Source organism: Excalfactoria chinensis, chromosome 11 (genome assembly GCF_039878825.1).
Source record: "Excalfactoria chinensis isolate bCotChi1 chromosome 11, bCotChi1.hap2, whole genome shotgun sequence".
NCBI lineage: Eukaryota > Metazoa > Chordata > Aves > Galliformes > Phasianidae > Excalfactoria > Excalfactoria chinensis.
The window spans coordinates 9448841-9467187 of NC_092835.1; the positions used below are offsets into that span (position 1 = coordinate 9448841).

General features: G+C 36.1%; 1 protein-coding gene across 2 annotated transcripts; it reads left to right on the forward strand.

Annotated features, from left to right (window-relative positions):
• Positions 1-16: 16 nt before the first annotated feature.
• Positions 17-17544, forward strand: CEP89 (centrosomal protein 89). 2 transcript variants are annotated; one of them, XM_072346686.1, is made up of 19 exons: positions 17-147; positions 333-439; positions 1253-1408; positions 1975-2182; positions 3012-3114; positions 3843-3871; positions 4324-4378; positions 4710-4928; positions 5269-5411; positions 5792-5842; positions 6892-6975; positions 7619-7722; positions 8125-8240; positions 9368-9548; positions 10195-10362; positions 11020-11161; positions 11869-11958; positions 14232-14401; positions 15547-17541. In XM_072346686.1, exons 1-19 carry the CDS (start codon positions 109-111, stop codon positions 15776-15778), a joined length of 2397 nt encoding a protein of 798 aa, XP_072202787.1. In that variant the 5' UTR covers positions 17-108; the 3' UTR covers positions 15779-17541. The 2 variants fall into 2 exon arrangements, with proteins under 2 accessions (XP_072202787.1, XP_072202788.1); XM_072346687.1 differs by lacking the exon at positions 333-439 and having other exon boundaries at positions 52-147; positions 15547-17544.
• The last annotated feature ends 803 nt before the right edge of the window (positions 17545-18347 follow it).

Below are 18347 nucleotides of genomic sequence, written 5' to 3' on the forward strand. Positions count from 1 at the left end.
CGGAGAGCAGACTCCCAGCAAATCCGGCGCACTGTTGCTAGCGGGTCTGTCGTGCAGGGGAAGCGTCCGGAGTGAAAGCGGAAGGCGGCGGGGCGAGTTTTAGCCGCGATGGCGTTCGTGTTCAGGAGAGGCCGCGAACGGCCCTTCGTGAGTAACGGCCCGGGGACAGGACATGTTACTTAAAACCATTTCAAGCCTTCTGTTGGCATTAATTGCACGTGACTGTTCTTCCCCCTTTATATTATTTTGTGAAGTTAACTTTTGTGCATGTTTATTTTTTTCACTGCGATCCTTCAAGTCATTGCCAACTAATTTTGTTTTGCGTTGTTTAGAAACATATAGCTCATGGCCTGCTCCCCGCCGCCACCATAGCTCCTAAACCTGCAGTTCCCCGCACCCCTCCCCCTCGTAGCCCAAACCCTTCTCCAGAAAGGCCCAGGTAGGTTCGAGTTGGTTCTGGGTTTGTTTTGCACGATGAGCAGAGCTGTGTGTCTGTGCTGCAGTGTTTACATGAGCCTTCTCATAAACAGAACGTTTTCTAGGTGGAGCAGTTCCGCAGTACGATCAGCAATTAAGACAGTTACCTTTCTATGTAACTTATTGATCTGAGTCAGTTAAAGACAAATGGACTTCTCAGAGCTAGGCTGGTTTCTAAATGGGTGCTGCAGTGCAAGGACCGTGGATGAAGCACTTTCTACTCCTTAGAAATGCTAAGTTAAACATTGCTAACCTGCCATTCTATTGCATTAAAAACAACAACACAGGGACTTAAAAACTTGTATGTAAAACCACTGCTAGGTTTGAACTAGCAATACAGGCCAAGTAGCACCAAGTCAAAATACAAAGTTAGTTTCATTCGTAGTACCTTGCAGTTTTTTCTTCTTTGTTTGCTCCGCATTTAATTCATTTCTGGTTGTTCTCTGCATTTTCCTTCTGGTTGTCCATATTGTTCCAGGTCATTTCTTTGTTTTGACCTCCAGCTGCTGCCATTCCTGTTACAGCCCTCATCGTTCCTCTCCTTTGATCTCTCTTCCCATTTGTCATTCATCTTCATCTTACTCCATCTGCTCTGCAGATCCCACTGGCAGGCACATCCATCTACTTGCACTAGTTTGTAACTCTCCAGCATTTACACACACCTTCTGGCTTCTCTTAAATAGTAATGCCATTTTACACTGCAATAGGATATAAAGTGTGCAGCACAGAGACGGCATCAATATTGTATTGTTTCTTTCTTTCTGTTTTCTTCTAGATCTGCTTTAGCAGCAGCCATCCTTACGACGACACTGACAGGGCGCACTGTTGCTATTCCTCAGCCTCGGCAGCGATCACTTTCTGAAGGTGATTCTGCCCACGCAGAACAGCAGGGCTTTGAACCATATGCAACAGTCACAGAGCTCAGAATGGGGTAGTGTATGCTTTCGGTTTTGCAATCTGAAATTAGAAATAAAATCTTCCAATGAAATAATTTTAACCAAGAGTTACTGAGAACTAATTCAGATCCTACTGTTATAACCAGTTTGCCTCTTAAATTAAGTCTAAATGTTCACAGCTGTTACTCTGTTTCTCATAAAGTGATGTATACCGTCCCTAGAGAGGGAGGTCTGGACTGTACAGTTACTGCACATAAAAACATATTTCTGCCAAATGCCTATCAGTTATACAGTTGATCACTCAAGAATCTTCTGAATTATATCAGGTAATTCCTTTGTGCTAAATTATTATTTCAGACTATTCCTCCTGCAGAATTAGCAGCCTTTGATCTCTAGTGTGATATTTTCTTTAAACTAGAGATTAAAACAGTTTCAGTCTTGTCTGTTTTAAAGTTTATGCATAGCTTAGATTCCTTGTTTGCAGCTAAAGCTTACATATTTGTTTCTGCTGTTGGACTTGTGTACATGCTCAGTCTGACTGCTCTGCTTTACTAGCATTTAGCAACACTGAAGCAGGCTTTGAACTGTTTTCTACTTACAGGCCCAACTGGAAACTTGATGGCAGTGACAGATCTCTGGTACACTCACTGGAAATAACAGGCAGCTACTGTGAAGATGAGGACATGGAAACCTATCTTTCAGATGCTGATAGAGAGGCAGAGGCAGAATCCAGCTCTGACAGTAATGAGAAACAAGGAGACAGCTTCAGCACCAATGCGATTTATGCAGTTCCCTGTAAAAACAAAAAGGTAGTATTTTTAATGCTAATTCCTTTACTGTATTTTAATAGATTGGTGTGAATACTGAATATTACTAAAGCTTGTCATTCTATTCTTACTATTTACTTATTTATTCCATCTTTATTTACATCTTTTAACAATTAATTTACTATTAAACATGTTAATTTTGCTTGTTGATTCTCACAGATTCCTTATGTGGTTATTAGGATATTTTTCTTAATAGGAAATCACCAATATTATTGCTCTTAATGTAGATGTAATGGAAGTATATGTTTTAATCTAGTAAGGTGTCCAATATTTTACTGTGAGCGTGATATTTAAGTACTTTAAGGTATAGTGAAAACTCAGTAATTGATACAGATTGATGCTAAGGAGCAGGACCCATTCAGAGAGAAGAACGTTCAGAGTCAAACAGAAGATGTGACCTTGTGTCTTAAAGACCTGTGGATTTTTGTGTGTTTAAAGCATGGAAGCAGCTTAAGACTGCTGAAGTCACATTTAAAGTTAAATTTGCATCTTTATCCAAAGCTCTTAAAAAACTTAAACAGGAAGAAATAACTGAGTAGAACAGAAGGAATAAAATGCTACACATATGAAAGGAATTGGAAAACACACCTAGGTGAAGAGACAGCAATCAGCAAGAAGAGAGGAGAGGGAAGAAGGGATGTGTTGCATACTGGGGTGTTGCTGTGCAATCAACAAGTGAAAACAGCTAAGACTGCTAACGATTATTCATCAATTCTTTGAGTATTGTGACATCATAAATGGCAGAGCTTTCTTGTCATGGGCTATTTTAACAGTGTTATGATTTAGATTGGCTTGTCTTATTTATATACAGGAAGAGTTTCAACCATCTCCTAGTAGTGATGCTGAGAAGAAAGAAACATCTCAGGAAAGTCAGTTTCAGGTGTTGGTGGATGAATCAAACATGCAATCTGAAGGTAAGTAAGTTTACTTTAAGACAAAATGCCTTAACATTTAACATCATGGGAGACAATTTTTGAACAACCCAAATTTAACATGATAATTATATATTCCCTTTAAAAAAAACAGTCAAAGAAATGTCACAAAGTAGCCATTTCTAGTAGGGAAAAGAAAAATAAGAATTTGCATAGGGGGAAGATTTATCTCTATCCGCTCTAAAACTGAAACTCTTAAACATCTATTAACAGTCAGCATTAAAAACAAAACATCTAAATAGAGTAATGCGCTCTGTCTGGTCTACCACATCACTGATATATGTGCCAGAATCAATCCATTTTATTCTCTGAATGCTACTGGAGTGTTAAGGTTCTCAAAGCTTTAATGGAAGAAAAAAGCCCAGAAGTACTAACAACTGCCAAAGTTAGAAGGGTTAAGGAGATAAAAAGAAAATATCTTTACGCAGTCATTTTTCTTGGATTAAGAAAACAACATTTAAAATCAGCTGGAAGAACATTTTTCTGAAAACAATTTCATTTCTTCCGTGATTATATTTATACACTGTGAGTGGTAAAGTAAGGTATCACACCAGTTTTCTGATACACCACTAAGGGGATTTTAGAAGGACTTTCTTGCACTTATTTACGGTACATAATGTGTAATTAAGTATCCATATGTACCTGTAGAATTGACAGGCTTACCAATACTTCCATTCATAATTAACCACAGATCTGCTTTTCTTTAACAGAGAACAAAAGGCTTGACTTGAATTCAAAGGTAAGACTTATGAGAAAGTTTATTTGTGACGCATTCTGGAAAACATCGTGCTTTGGTGTTATAAAGAGCTGCCAGTTTACAGCTATCTTTTATGACTATCCTAGAGTCTCATACAAACTAAAATGAGGGAGCAATATTCAGACTGTTAGGACAAGAAACCTGGCTGAGTTTTAAATCTACTATGAAATTGTTTTGAGAACTGTACATCTTTGACAACAAAAGAAAATACTGTTTCAGGTGTTCAGGAGTGATCAGTTACAGTGGTAAGTAACCAGATGTCAAGACAGATAAACAACAACTGCAGCAGGGAGTCCAACCTTCAATTTTGTTGATATCAAAGAAACTGTTTCAAAAGTTCTGTTCCTTAAGTTCTCTAGCACTGATGCTGTTCAGCGTGTTTCAGATACGATAACTTTGAGCAAACTGTCTCTTTTTTGTTATTTCTCTGGTAGGAAGAAAAATCATCAGCTGAAAGTCTTATCCGGGAGAAGCCTCCACCATCCCCAGGTACTTCTGATTTTTCTGTGACATTACTGCAAACCTTCACTTTAAAGAATGTGTGTTTATAAAAATACCTTTTCCACCTTATACTTGGTAAGCCTAATACCGAGTTTTTTTTTCCCTGGTGTCTCAGAGAAAATGTGAACTTGGAGCCAAACTTCTGAATAGCTCTTTTTCACTCTTTCTTAATGTAATCTTCTGGAAGCCATGAGTTGATTTATATATCTTCTGTATTACCACTCATGCCAATAATAGAAAAAATGGATTATAATTTGCTGACATTTGCTGTATTCGAGTCTGAATAGAATTAAAATATACTGAACTTGGCCATCTGCAGATGTTTCTATTCGTGCAAGGCAAGCACGGGAAAATATGACTAGAGAAAAGCTCAGAGAGCTACAACAGGAAAACTGGTCTTTGAACAAGGCATACCAGGCTGCGGGCCAACAACTTGAGGGAATAAAACAGCAAATGGAAGAACAGCAATTAAAACTGAAGAGACTAGAAGAAGAAAACAGAAAACTTAAAGAAGCTGCAAAGAAGAGACATAATGAAGGTAGGAGACACATAGTGCTAGCGATCTTGCTTGATTTTTCTAATTCCTTATAACCCGTTATGGGGGCAGCAGGTTTCTGTGTTACTGATTTGAGCAAGTAGCTATGCAGAAGGATTTTTTTGTATGGTATTTTCTGTATTAGTGGATTTTTGTCAGGGAATAACTAGAGGCTCATGAGAAAGAATTACTATATTGTTAGTAATCTTTCATGGGTTTACTCCCTAACAGTTGTGAGAGATGTTCTCTTGTAGTTACTGAGATTTTTTTCCTTAAAATTAACAAATCAATGTTAACATTACTTGAAATTTGATTGAAATGGATAGGGTATTTGTTTTAACAGGAGAGACTACAGAATTACTTTCTCTGAGACAACAAGCACAAGAACTTGTAGATGAAAATGATGCTTTGAAATTGACGGTCCACCGTTTGAACGTAGAGTTAAGTCGCTATCAAACTAAATTCAGGCCACTGACCCAAGAAGAGGTAAGAATGTTAGTTATAACAGCAGTCTGCATGGAAATGTCTAGTTGGGCTTTAATTCACCTTTGAGTTTTTTGGGGTAAATCCAGATAAAATAACTTCAGTTTACAGCTGGCATAGGCTTCCTTCTGAAATTTACAATAAGGCTAACTTTTTAAAGTTAGATTTAAAGGTAAGCACTATGTCAGTAAGATGCTGAAATTTCAGTTTTGCTGACTGTGAATGCATTATACATGCAACACACATAATTAGAAATGTGAATAGTAATAGGGGGTAATAGTTATATAATATATATAATAGTTATGAGTTGTACATTTCTGCAGCGACTGATGGTGCTTTAAAAAGCAGTAAATAATTTGTTTCTTTTTAAATATATTTTTTAGCATCTGAAACTAAATAGTTTGCCCACTAAAGGACCACCACCCCCATGGCTGGTAAGTGATCTATTTCTGCTTATCTGCTCATTCCTTTTCAAGTAAAGCAGTAGAATTTCTTTACTAGAATCAAAATACTCAAAAGTCACAGGATATTATTTAGTGATGCCATTGAACTGTCACATAGCGGTAGAATTTGATGAACATTTGTTTCATGAAGACAGATACAGAGCAAAAACTTGCAATAAATGTGTGCGTCTCTGTGTGAACTCATGATAAGCTACAAGCTGCGTACAGTTACCAGATTTTCACTCCTGAAAGCAATGCAAGTAGAGCTACAGAGAGAATTGTAAATAACATCTTCACTGAGTGCTGTCTGACATATACTTTGCTTCAAGGTCTATTGCTTAATTATTAATCTGAATTATTCCTATCCAGAGATTATTTTAAGTAATACTAAAAACCCATATCTTAGAGATTCTGATGATAGAAATTATCGCAGGCCCATAGTAGAAAGAAGCAGGCAAATAACCCATGAAATTCAGTGATATCCATAAAATTAAACTATACCTCCTAAATCAGAATGACAAAGAACTGGCGTTGGGCTGTCAGGCAGCGCTCCAGGTGCCTGCCTGATCCAGGAAGTTGCTCAAGGTGAACTCCAGAGGTCCGTCCCAGCTCCACCGATTCTTTCATTCTGTGACATGCAGCATCTGAAGATGAGTGAAGATGAATGAAGATGAATTTTCCAAGTTGAAATGCCTAGATTATAACTAGCCGACTAATTCTCCTTTATGGACAGATTTTTTTGGTTTCTAGATTGGTTTGCGGTGCAACTAAGAATGAAGCACTTTCAAGTCCCTTTGAAATTAATGGTATTTTGACTTTGTGCAAATTTATTCAAACGATATTTTCCGTAGTTTAAGGAGCTCTTGAACTATTTACCCCTCCTTCAATTATACACAGAGCTAGTAGCAACTGAAAGCCCTTAACAGTTTTTAAAACTAGCAACAAAAAAACAAGTAGGATGAAAAATTAAAACTATTGATGAAAGTGTGATTTCTATTTGATTTATAATGAGATTTTTTTTTAACTTTTTTTTTCTTAAGCTGGATGTGAAATATTTGTCACCTCTTCTGTTGGCATATGAAGACAGGATAAAAGAAAAGGAAGATTTAAATGTTGCACATGAGGCAAGTTGTCATTCAAAGAAAAAATACTTAGAAAGAATTTATTTGCTGCCTTTCATAATGGGGAACCAGTGCCCTGTATTAGCTGGGCTTTGGATTTAGTGGAAGTAGCGTATTTATTTCAAGTTATTTAAGGATCGGGTACGGCCTGTTTTTGCTCTGCGTAAATGTATTTTATCACCAAACCTTTCAATTAAAAAAATTGTTTCTTGAGAATCTTTTTTCAAACACTGATTAAAAAGCAAAGACAGATTACCGAGGCACTCATCTTTTCTCATTCAAGCCGTATATAATCAAATCCAAGGAACTACATGAGCTTCAGAGCAGAACTGTTGTTCAGAATAATTTATTTCCTTCAAAAACTGAAGCCAGAGATGAGCAATATTTCATACTGAAAATGTATAATATTATCTGGTGGATTCCAGAATTCATGTTCTTGAATCTATGTTTTAATTTCAATATGCTTAATTCAAATGACAGAATCAATTCAGATATACACATGTGAGTTCAAGACGAGTGACTAGTCAGATAACATCGGTAACATGGGAATTATGAAGGCACTCAAACATATGCATTTTGTTGCTGTAAAAATTAAACCAAAATATTTACCTTGAAATATTTACATTTGAAATCCTTTATATTCCAGGAGGATTTGAAGAATTTTAAAGTACAAGTCAAAGAGCTGGTGAAGGAAAATGAAGACCTGCATGAGCAATTAAATAAAAACAACTTAATTACCACTACTGAATGGCAAGTCATATTAATAAGAAATAAATGAAAAATTACTTATCGTTTTGCTTGCTCTATGCAAATGCACAAGATTACAGATCTTAAGAGTAGCAGGGGACTGGATCAGATGACATGCAGAGGTCTCTTCCAGCCTCAAACACTCTGATTCTTTGACTCTAATTTACACATACCTATCTTTCCTTTCTTCTACACTTCTACAGTGAATTGTTTATTTAGTTTGTAAAAAAATTACTTCAAATAATTTACATTTACACAAGCTTACCTTGTGTTTTGAGATGCTTTTAGTGAAGGTTTTTCATTTGTTATTGAAAGGCGTTCTAATATAATTTTAAGTTGACACTGTTGGAAGTCAGTTGTTTGGACATGAACTACAGTCATTTTCTAAACTGCTTGCTATTGCAGGCACCAGCTACAAACTCAGGCCAGGCTGGTCTTGGAAGAAAACAGATTGTTGATGGAGCAGCTTGAAATTCAACAAGCTAAAGCAAAAGATAGTCACAGACAACATGTTCAAGAAGGTATGTGCTTGAGCTGCTAGTCACAGCAACTGCATGTTCTATCCCATAGACAGTACTACAGGTTTTTGTTCATTTTTTTTTTCCCTCGACTTAATAAGATGCTTATAAAGCATTACTGAATGCAGGTAACACTATTCTGAAGTCAGGTGCTGGCTGTCTGCTGATAGGAGAAAGGAATGCCACCCTCACTTACTGATTACTATACAGGACAGTCTGTTTTGACTTCCTTTTGAAAAAATGACCAGAATTGAAAAAAAAAAGAAATTAGTAAAGCAAGTGTATTTCAAGAGCACTTACAACTTTACAGGCTTTCATGTTCAATTTAGAATGTGTGGGATTTATCTGTTCATTTTTCTACTTTGTAACCAATATTTACTACTGATAAAATATAGTTGATTATATCACAGGTAGCAGCATGTGATTTTACATTCATAGTTTGATATTGCTTAGGTTTATATGCATGTGTCATGTGGTAATCAGTTTGGTTCCTTATGATTGTTTTTTAGAGGTTTATATTTAGTTGAATAATTATGTTCTATATCAACCAATTCCTCTCAATAATTTTTGATATTAGACTTCTGATTGAGTATTGAGGAAAGAAGTTTGGCATGTTACAGTTTGAAATCCTAGCACTGAAAGTAAGATTTCTTAGTGAAGATTAACTGCTTAAAAAGCAAGACTGAAGGTGTGAGTTCTGTGAATCTTAATTCACAGATTAGGATATCCTGAAAAACATCTCATTCAGTTTAGTTACTATAAAGCTTATGATGAGAATCATTTGATTAAATGAATCTATATGGCCAATTTTTAATTCTGAAATTCTCTGTTTATCTGACACCTTGTTCCAGAAATAGTTTCCTTTCTGCTTTTAAAGTTGAACTCTCCTCCTATTTATCCTTACCTGCCTAACTGTGGAAAAATTTGGCACTTCTCCCAAACAAATTAGGACAGAAAAAACCAAAGTGTTAAAACATAAAAAACCCCAAAACCCAGACAAATCCACTGTTAGATAATGCTATAAAGAACAATGAATTAATGTATTGAATGAATTAACAAATTAATGGTTTGAGTTCTAAGTGATTGAGTTGATTTTTCTGTACCCTTCTGCATTTTTTTTCTTCCAAAAGCTTCAAAATTTACCAAACAGATAATAATTTTAGAAGAGAAGAAACAGAGTCAAGAAGAACAGATCAGAGACTACCAGAAGCAGCTGAAAGCTCTGCATGCTACTTGTGAAGAGCTCAAAGCCAAACTTGATAGCAGAATAGCAGCAGAGGAGCACTTTGCTTTGGTGAATGACTTGAAAAGGTATGAGTTTGCATATAGTGCAAAAGAAACAATTCTGCAGAGCATTCACATGAGCAAATCCTTACATGCATGTATCATTTTGTAGGTAGGAACATGCTGGTAATTTTCTGTATTTTGGTAGTTACCTTCACACATAAAGAAATGTCAGTATTTTAAGAAGACTATCTTGCTTTTTATAGACAATTAAAAATATAAATCTCAACACTGAAGGCATGAAAATGGTAAAACACAAGGTCTGTCACACAGCGTATTTGGGGAAGTAATGCTTACATTCTGTAAGTTTGTCTTCTTTCACCCGAGGACATTCATTTCACTGTTTCCTGGCACAACCCCTTCCCTAAAAGTTCTATCTAACAGCTTCTTGAAAAAAAATAGGCAGGAAATGCGTTTTGGACTACGTGTTTTATAATTCAAAATTATTTCAAATGCAGCCAGGATGAATTATTTTATTAGTCTTGCTTGTATTATGCTTCATTCACAAACTGGTATGTAATCAGATTGTAAAACCAATCTTTGGCACCACTGAACACTAAACATTACTAATGTACCTTTTTCATACCTTGACCACGATAACCTTACCAGAATTTGCCTCCATACTGAAGTAGTTGTACACAAGAATCCTGTTCTGTGTGGTTGTTTTTTGCAGCCGTTTACAGCAGGAGCAGGAGAAAAAGCGCTCTGAGGTGGAAGATCTGATGGGAAAGATTGCATCGCTGCAAGCTGATAACAAGAAACTGCTTTTACAAAAAAATAACTTCATGGCTGACAAGACGACCCTGGAAGCTGAGATGGAAATGACACAGAAAACAAACAGGTTTCTCTTTTTTTTTTCCCATTTTAAATTACATTCTCATTTTCTCAATACTTTAATTTCTGAACATACCAAAGCAATAGTACCTGTAAAAATATTGTCTCACATCCCAGCGTGCCATTTCTGCTTATTATAGAGCAATCACATCTCCTCAGTTACATCCTCATCACACTTATTTGTCTGGGTTGTTAAATAGATTTGCTAAACTTACATTTTCACATATGTTTGTCTTCCATGCAAATTAAGAATGCATCTTCAGTGATGGTAGTTAGCTGTAGAGATTAATCTTATGTGTGTATCCTGAAAAACATAATATTCCAGTATCTGTAGACTTTTACATGTACCTGAGTGGTTCAGAGGGAGAACAGACTTTTAGAACTAACAACAGTACTACTGTTATATTTTTTTAATAAATATGAGCTTGTAGCCATTGCAGAAATTATTCTTGTGGATAATTGTTACAGTTGCTGTTCACACGCACATTACAAAAACAAAGTTACAAACAATGATACTTTCAGCACTCAAAGCATTTCAAGACAGCACATCTTTAATACTATACCTGATTTTGAGAGTGTTGCAAGTTGAGCTGCGCTTACCATGTGTGTTCTCTGAATGCCATTATTAATTCCCAATCTGAAGAATCTCCTGTTAATTTCATAGGCGATTAAAGAAGAAAATAGGTCTTTTGAAACAGCAGTTGGAGGAAGCAATTGAAAAAGAAGTTGCATCCCATCACTATCTGACAAACCTTATTGGTCTGGTGGAAAAGACAGCTCAGGAACGCGATCATCTTATTTTTTTGGTAATTACCTTTCATTAATTTGATTTGTTTTGGTTACCATCTTACTAGCACAACTCTTAATTTGCATTACTGAAAATAGACAATTTCAGTTGATGGGTTTAGCTACATAAATGGATATTGAAAATAGAATAGAAACAAGAAAAGATTATGTTATAGAAGGGCAGCTAGAAGCATGCACTCTAGTTTCAGGGGGTAACGTAATTAAGCCTTAATTCACATCATCATGAGTGTCTGTAGTAGTATCCATTATTTAATCTGATTTTAGATACTGGCTTGAAATGCTGAAATGGCATATATTGAAGAATAGCATGAAGCCATAAATACTTTGTATGCATTTCTGATTCAGATGGTAAGCTGTGGTCCTTAGTGATATGTATTTCTACTTTGGATGCAAATACACATTAATGCTTCTTTTTAGTGAGCAGTTATTTTGACAAACTTGGGGAGAGTTTTGGAACAACTTCTATTTAGTCTACGTACCTGGCTTGTGTATTAGCTGGCATTTTATTATAGACACATTGTTTCCTTTACAAGATCTCAGGGATGGTTTCAATTTTACTTATTAATACTCTTTCTTCAAAAATAAAGAAGATTCTTAGTTCATCAGACTATTGGAACTCAGTATAGCTTTGTCTTCCTCAATCTATTTATTTTGTCTGCCTTAACTAATGATTATATTTAGTTATATCTACACAATATGTTTGCAGGCCAAGTGCTTGGAAAATGAGAACCATGGAGTTCTTAAGAAAATAGTAGAAGGCAGTTTACGCTTGGGAAGGTTGGAAGAAAAGGTGAAGGTAAACAATTTTTAACATGAATATTCTGTAAAGCTATTATAATAAGTCAGTAGCAACTCCATATCCACGCTGTTATGAAAGATGCTGACTTTGAGTTTTTTAAAAATGAAATCACAGTCATCACTCATCACAAATAACTCTTACATTGTACTTGAATAGTGCTTTCAACAGGTCACTGAATGAACATCATTAACTAGTCTAACTGTGGAGCAGAACATTTAATGCTAACTCCTCTTCCCTTTGTAATTGGAAAAGATTCAACTCAAGTGTATGGCTTTTGCATTTCTCTTTCTAAATAGTCATATAAAGCATGAACTATCCTGCAAATGAAGCTTCTTTTTTAAGTAGGTCACGTGGTTTGTTTGTTTTAACAGCACGTAATTGATAAAATGGTTTTGTTCAGCAGTTGTTTTAAATAAACTTCAAATATCTATTCCATTCCCAGTTACTAAGATAGTGGTCTAAAACTGTTACTCCAGGAAGAGAAGTAATAGGAAAGCCGTAGTACAATATAAATGGCTCCTACATAACTCAGTATGCAAAACATAAGAGAATTAGACTGCCAAGAATGTAGCTTCTTAGAACTTCCTTGCAGGAGTATAGGTTATGTTCCCTTCAGTACCAGCTGCTACATCCATCATCAGTGCTCACCTTCAGTGCTTGCTATATGCCTGTGATGTCATGACCTCAGGCAGCCTATCTTTTATAACACTAAAGACAGTACTACCACTTCCAGCTACGTTATTCCCTCTCTTCCTGCAAATTGTCATCTCCATACACTACTGCTTTACTTCAGAGAAAATTAATGAGACAATCCTGAACAATTCAGGAGTCTGCTCTGAAGGTTCTGAGTGCCTGCAGTTGCAGATGTCAGCATGCCCAGCTCGGTCTGGCTCCCCAAAAATGAGTGTGGTCCAGCTTGGGCCTCTTTAGCCATCCTACTGAAGTTCTGCTGAGGGAACTTATGCATTTCACATCAACTTAGTTATAAGCAATCCTAGAACAATGTATCCTTCACACCTAGCATCATGTTTTAATCACTAGGCCAGAAAGTAATGCACTGTTGCCTTTTGCACATATGGCACAAATTCAACTGGCAAATAAAGAACAGGCAAGTAAAGCTGACAAATGCAGCCTATGGGTTACCTGTCAGACACCGCTTTGAACCATCTCAAGCAAAATAAATCTGAAAAAACAGGTTTACCTTTATCATCCCATTGTATTTAATGTGCAATCATATTCTGTATTTTGTAGATTTCTCCTGGGAATCTCATTAGTCAAATATTCTTCTCCACAGAGGGTATACTTGGACTTTTTTGCTCTGATTCAGATGAAAACTTAGTGGCTAAAGCCTAAGATAAAACTGCATATTAGGAAGACATAAATAGGAACACTTTCAAGGCTTCTCAAAATATGTTGCAGTTTTACTGAAGGAGGTGTCTTGGAAATAAATTTTATGTTCTGCAGATATGCTGCCACTCAAAAGAAGTGTGGTTGCAACCACAAGGAAAAAGAGCTGATACTGGAAAACATTTCTTTTTATCAAGAGAAAAGCAACGTAGAAATATCTAACAGTACATGACATGTTTTTCAGTTCCTCATATAGGTACATAACTGATTGGAGAAGTTATTTCAAAAAGCAAAATCATATGATGGAAAAAGTATTTATTTTGAGATTAGACCTGTATATTTGGTTATTATTGCTATTGTGCATAAAATGACTGGTGCCCTCAATAAACAGAATGAACTATTATGAAAAACAGCAATACATTTAAAATCATTAAGCCACTCTGTCCTACCTCCTGATATTGTGATTAGAGAACAGAACACAAACTTTTTCATGGAATGCATTGATAATTGCTGCACAAGTGTTAAGCACCACAAAGCTTTCAGCAGCTTGATTTAGTGGCAGGGGGTTGGAACTAAATGATCTTTAAGGTTCATTCCAACCTAAACCACTCTATAATTTGTGTTCCATGAAGTATAGCTCTGCATGAACCCATTTTTTGCAGCTGATTCTTTTCACTCAGCATCATCCATACTGTCTGGTATTCACAGAACACACTGGTTTTATATGCATAACGAAGTACAAGTGTAATGCCTTCACAAATAGGTTAATAAAAACAAAAACAGTGCAACATACTTGATGGATTTAAGAAAAGCATCACTGAGGAAAATATTAAACTGTGATTCAATCTCTCACAACTTCCTTTTTTTGGTAATAAAGTGCTCTTATTTCTGCTATCATAACATTTTTCCTGTTAACTCTGCAGCTCTATAAAAAGAGAGCAGCTGGGAAGCTTGGGGATATCAGTCTCAAAATGACTGAGCAGGAGAAAGATTTTGCTGGGAAGACTGCTCAGTATCAGCAAGAAATGAAGCACCTCCAACGTCTGCTGCAAGACAAACAGGAAACCCTTGATGAAGTGCTGCTGCAAAAAAAGTAAGTCTGTTAGAGGCAGAAACAATCCAAACAGACCTGACAGGGAAAAAGGGGGTGGGGGCAGAAGTAAGACTCTATATGTATGAAAAATAGCAATCTAAGCCTAGTTTGTAATTATTTGGGTGTCTAGAAATCATTAAGACTGATTAATTATTTAATAGCATCTTCTACTAAAGGCTGAACACTCACCCATCCACCCTCCAGAACAGCTTTCACACTGGCAGAAAATCAATTTAACGAGTACACACATCAGGTGTCTTTTTGATTCTCCCTCACTGTTTTGTTAACAAGTGACAGATTTGTCACATGCAGAAAGAAAACAAACTTTAATGGCTATGAACAGCAGTCAATCTCCTCTATAAAATACTTTTTCTTAAAACAAAAAACTGCAGAAACAAAAACCTAATTGTAGTTGTACAACAGTGTGTTATAACTGCTGCTTCATTGATGCTTACCTGAAAAAAACAGCTTAACTGCAAAAGGCGTATGTTATGCCATGCTGAAGTCTTACTAATGACTGTAGTACACTGTGTGCAGTCAGGAGCATCCACAATATGATTCTTTGACAACGGCATACTTTATTCTAAAGTGAAGTTAACAAGCACTTTTATATTCTGTATCTGTCAGATTTGTTTAGAAGTTAATCTTCCAAGATTCAGATGCACCACTCCCCCTCTAAATGTATGTTTCCTTAAACCACCACCGCACAGACAAACCCAGAAGTTGACACCATTTCCATTTGGCCCCCACAAAGAGCCATTAGCTGAGCACAGAGGCTGAACTGACCTATTGCTTGATAAGACTTGTTTAAGCTGGTGGACAAGATACAGAAGTCATCATATCTGGCAGAAGAGGAGGTACATGTGTTATGGAAACATACCTGTTACAGGAAGCAGAACTGCAGTCACAACAGCCTGATTCAGAGGCGGTCACAGTCTCACAAACGTTGCTCTTTGTGTTGAATTAACCTCAGTCCTCTCTGATGTTACATTTACTAGGATTTTAAAAGCAAAATAGGACTTTGAATTCAAATTAGATCATTTCAGACATCTAAATCTATGCATTGTATAATTTGCTTATGTGCATACTATAACTGCATACTGTTGAAAAATTGTTTTAAGATTTATATTTATTTTTCTTCCTAGAAAAGTAGAAGGTGAACTTGAAGTCATTTGGGAATCTACATCCAAAGAAAACAGGAGAATGAAAGAACTTTTATATAAATCTTTGGGAAATAACAATATGTGGAATAATGTTACAGGTAATGAGTCATACTTGGATGAAATCTCACAGAAAGATCTTCTTTATGGACATGATTTTAGCTATTGTGATGTGAAACAATCACCTACTAAAAATGAAACTCAACAACAATCTTAGCAATATGAATAAAGATCGCTGATGCTATCTTTATACCAAAGATAGGATTATTACAGAAAGAACTCTGTGCCTGAATTTGACAACACTGAACTGTAGAACAGTTTCCATCCTCAAAATTAATGTATTTTTTAGAATCAGTAATATGACAACAGCATATTCCCCAGCTATAGTAATTATGAATATAAATCCGCACTTTATTTTTTTATTTTTTGAAGAAAAAGCTGTTCCTTACTCAGGTAAAACATGATACGCTTCCAAATTAACATAAAACAACTTTCCAGTTAAAGAGAAGAAACCTAAGCAGCTGATAAGCTTGGAGTTGTAATGCAGGCAAAGCACGTTCCTAGCTTTAGATTAACTGAACAGCAAAAAAGAAAGCCTCCGTGTGGTAAATAATGTCTCTTGTTATACATCTTAATTAAAAGGCCTAATTTTAGGCAGTTCCTTCATTCTGTAGTTCACCAAATAAACTACAGAGAAAATACAACCAGAACCAAAGATAAAAAGAAAAGAAACAATTTTGGTGTCTGTTCTCTGATCTTAACCTGATTTGCCAGGATGTTCTTAAATGGGATTGCAGGCCAAAGATCTTCTTCTTCCAAGGACAGAAATATTTAACTGCAAAGCAGACGGAGACACAAACAGCTTTATGGTGTGTGAAAGCACAGCTGTCCGCAAAGCAGAATTGTAGGAATCCAGCCATCAACACCTTTCCTCCCCCAGTTTTAGCAAGGTTGATGAGATAGATGCTGACAGAAGATGCAGTCCTCCTCCTGACTGCGCAGTCTGAATCCCACTTCAGATTCATCTGCTTCGCAAGAAGTCGCACTGACTTCTTCCAGAGCATTTTCTGTAACAGTGCCAGTCCTTACATTAGTATGATGTGTATTCATCTTCATTTTCCTAAGAATTGCTTTTTCACAATACTGCATGTCAATATGTCAATATTAAGTCATATTATTTCCATTTTGGAACTCATACATAATTTTTTGGATCAGCTTTTTGTTTGTTGTCTCATCTCCATAATAAAAAGCCAAATGGAACCAGAAGATTTTAACACTGTACTGAAATCTGTAACTATAGCAGCTGTATAAAACTTGAAACGTTTAATCATCACATTGACTTTGATAAAGGTAACAAAAAAAACACAGAAAAAGTTAAATACTAAAAAGAATACATACCGCTACTGTACAGGACCAGAAAAATGTCCTGCTTTCTTGAGGCATTTTTTTTCATAGTAAAGTAAAATCATGAGGAATCAGTACTAGGAATTTATTGTTAGTTAAAAAACAAATGAACAAACAAAAAAACCTTAAAATTAGAAGCATTTTTTAACATGTTAAACACGCTCCCCATACACACACAACATTGAGGTCAACTCCCTGTAAACATCACCTAAGGTGGATGAACTCTGAATGCGAACACCAAACATTGTTAAGAAGCTTTAAGCACTTTTACAACTTCTCAATCAAATGAAATGCAGTTACATGCTATTTGAAAACTGGTGTCATAAAAGTGAAAGGTTATTTAGCGATAACAGAAGTTTATGCACGTTGGATACTCCAAGCTTTCCAAATACAGTCCCTCCTGTCAGTGCTTTATCCATTTATCATGCAATACAGTAGTGTCACTAAGGCATTATCTGCTATCAGTTGAGGTAGCACCTACACAGGTTTATACCCAGCTCATCTGGCAAATGTTTTGGTAATACTTAGAAATGGTGACTGAAGTTGCCCAAAATAAACTTCATTCTTTTAGTTACCAGGACTGTGTAGTTTTTGTTAATATTCTTGCACATGTTCAATAAAACTGCTTTTTTCCTACCTCTGGAAGATAGAGGTCCTTCAGCCTGTCTAGGTTAATATATCTATAAACATAGTTGCTAAGTTACATTTTATTGCAACTTGGATTAGGTACATAAACCCATTTAGAACAAAAAAAAAAAAAAAAGCAATATAAGAAACAGACACTGAATAATAGGTAGGGCAGTCTGAACTTTAACTATTCCAGTACAAGGTCTTTTACTTCATGTATTTTCAGTATATGGAGTTAGGCGCTACTGCTGAGAAATGCACACTGTAACATATTTGACATGACATTTCAGTTAAGTGAGTGACTGATAAACACAAACAGTGCTTCTGAAACTTATTTTCATTTAGGAAAGGAGCATGAACACCCACCGATTATAAATAAAGTGCTGGCAGGCAGATGAGTAAAGAGGCAAACGTAACTCACAGCAGCATGGAATAATAGTACAAGAATGCAGGATCAGCAGCTATGAGAAATGGCAACCAGGAACTTCACATGATGACTGTACAACATAGCATTACACTCTAGTTCAACTGTCTGATCTGACTAGCTTCCTTACTGTTTTCCTTTTACAGCCATACTAAAAACCCAAATAAAAACAGTGTGACAGAAACCACTATTAGCATTTGAAAGATCTGACAAAAAGTTTATCTTAGCAAAAAGAATATTCCTCTTAGCCAAAAGATAGTAGCCTAGTTGTTTTCATCTCACTTCTGAAGCCATACTGCGATTGACATTGCCATAGCACAACCATAGCATC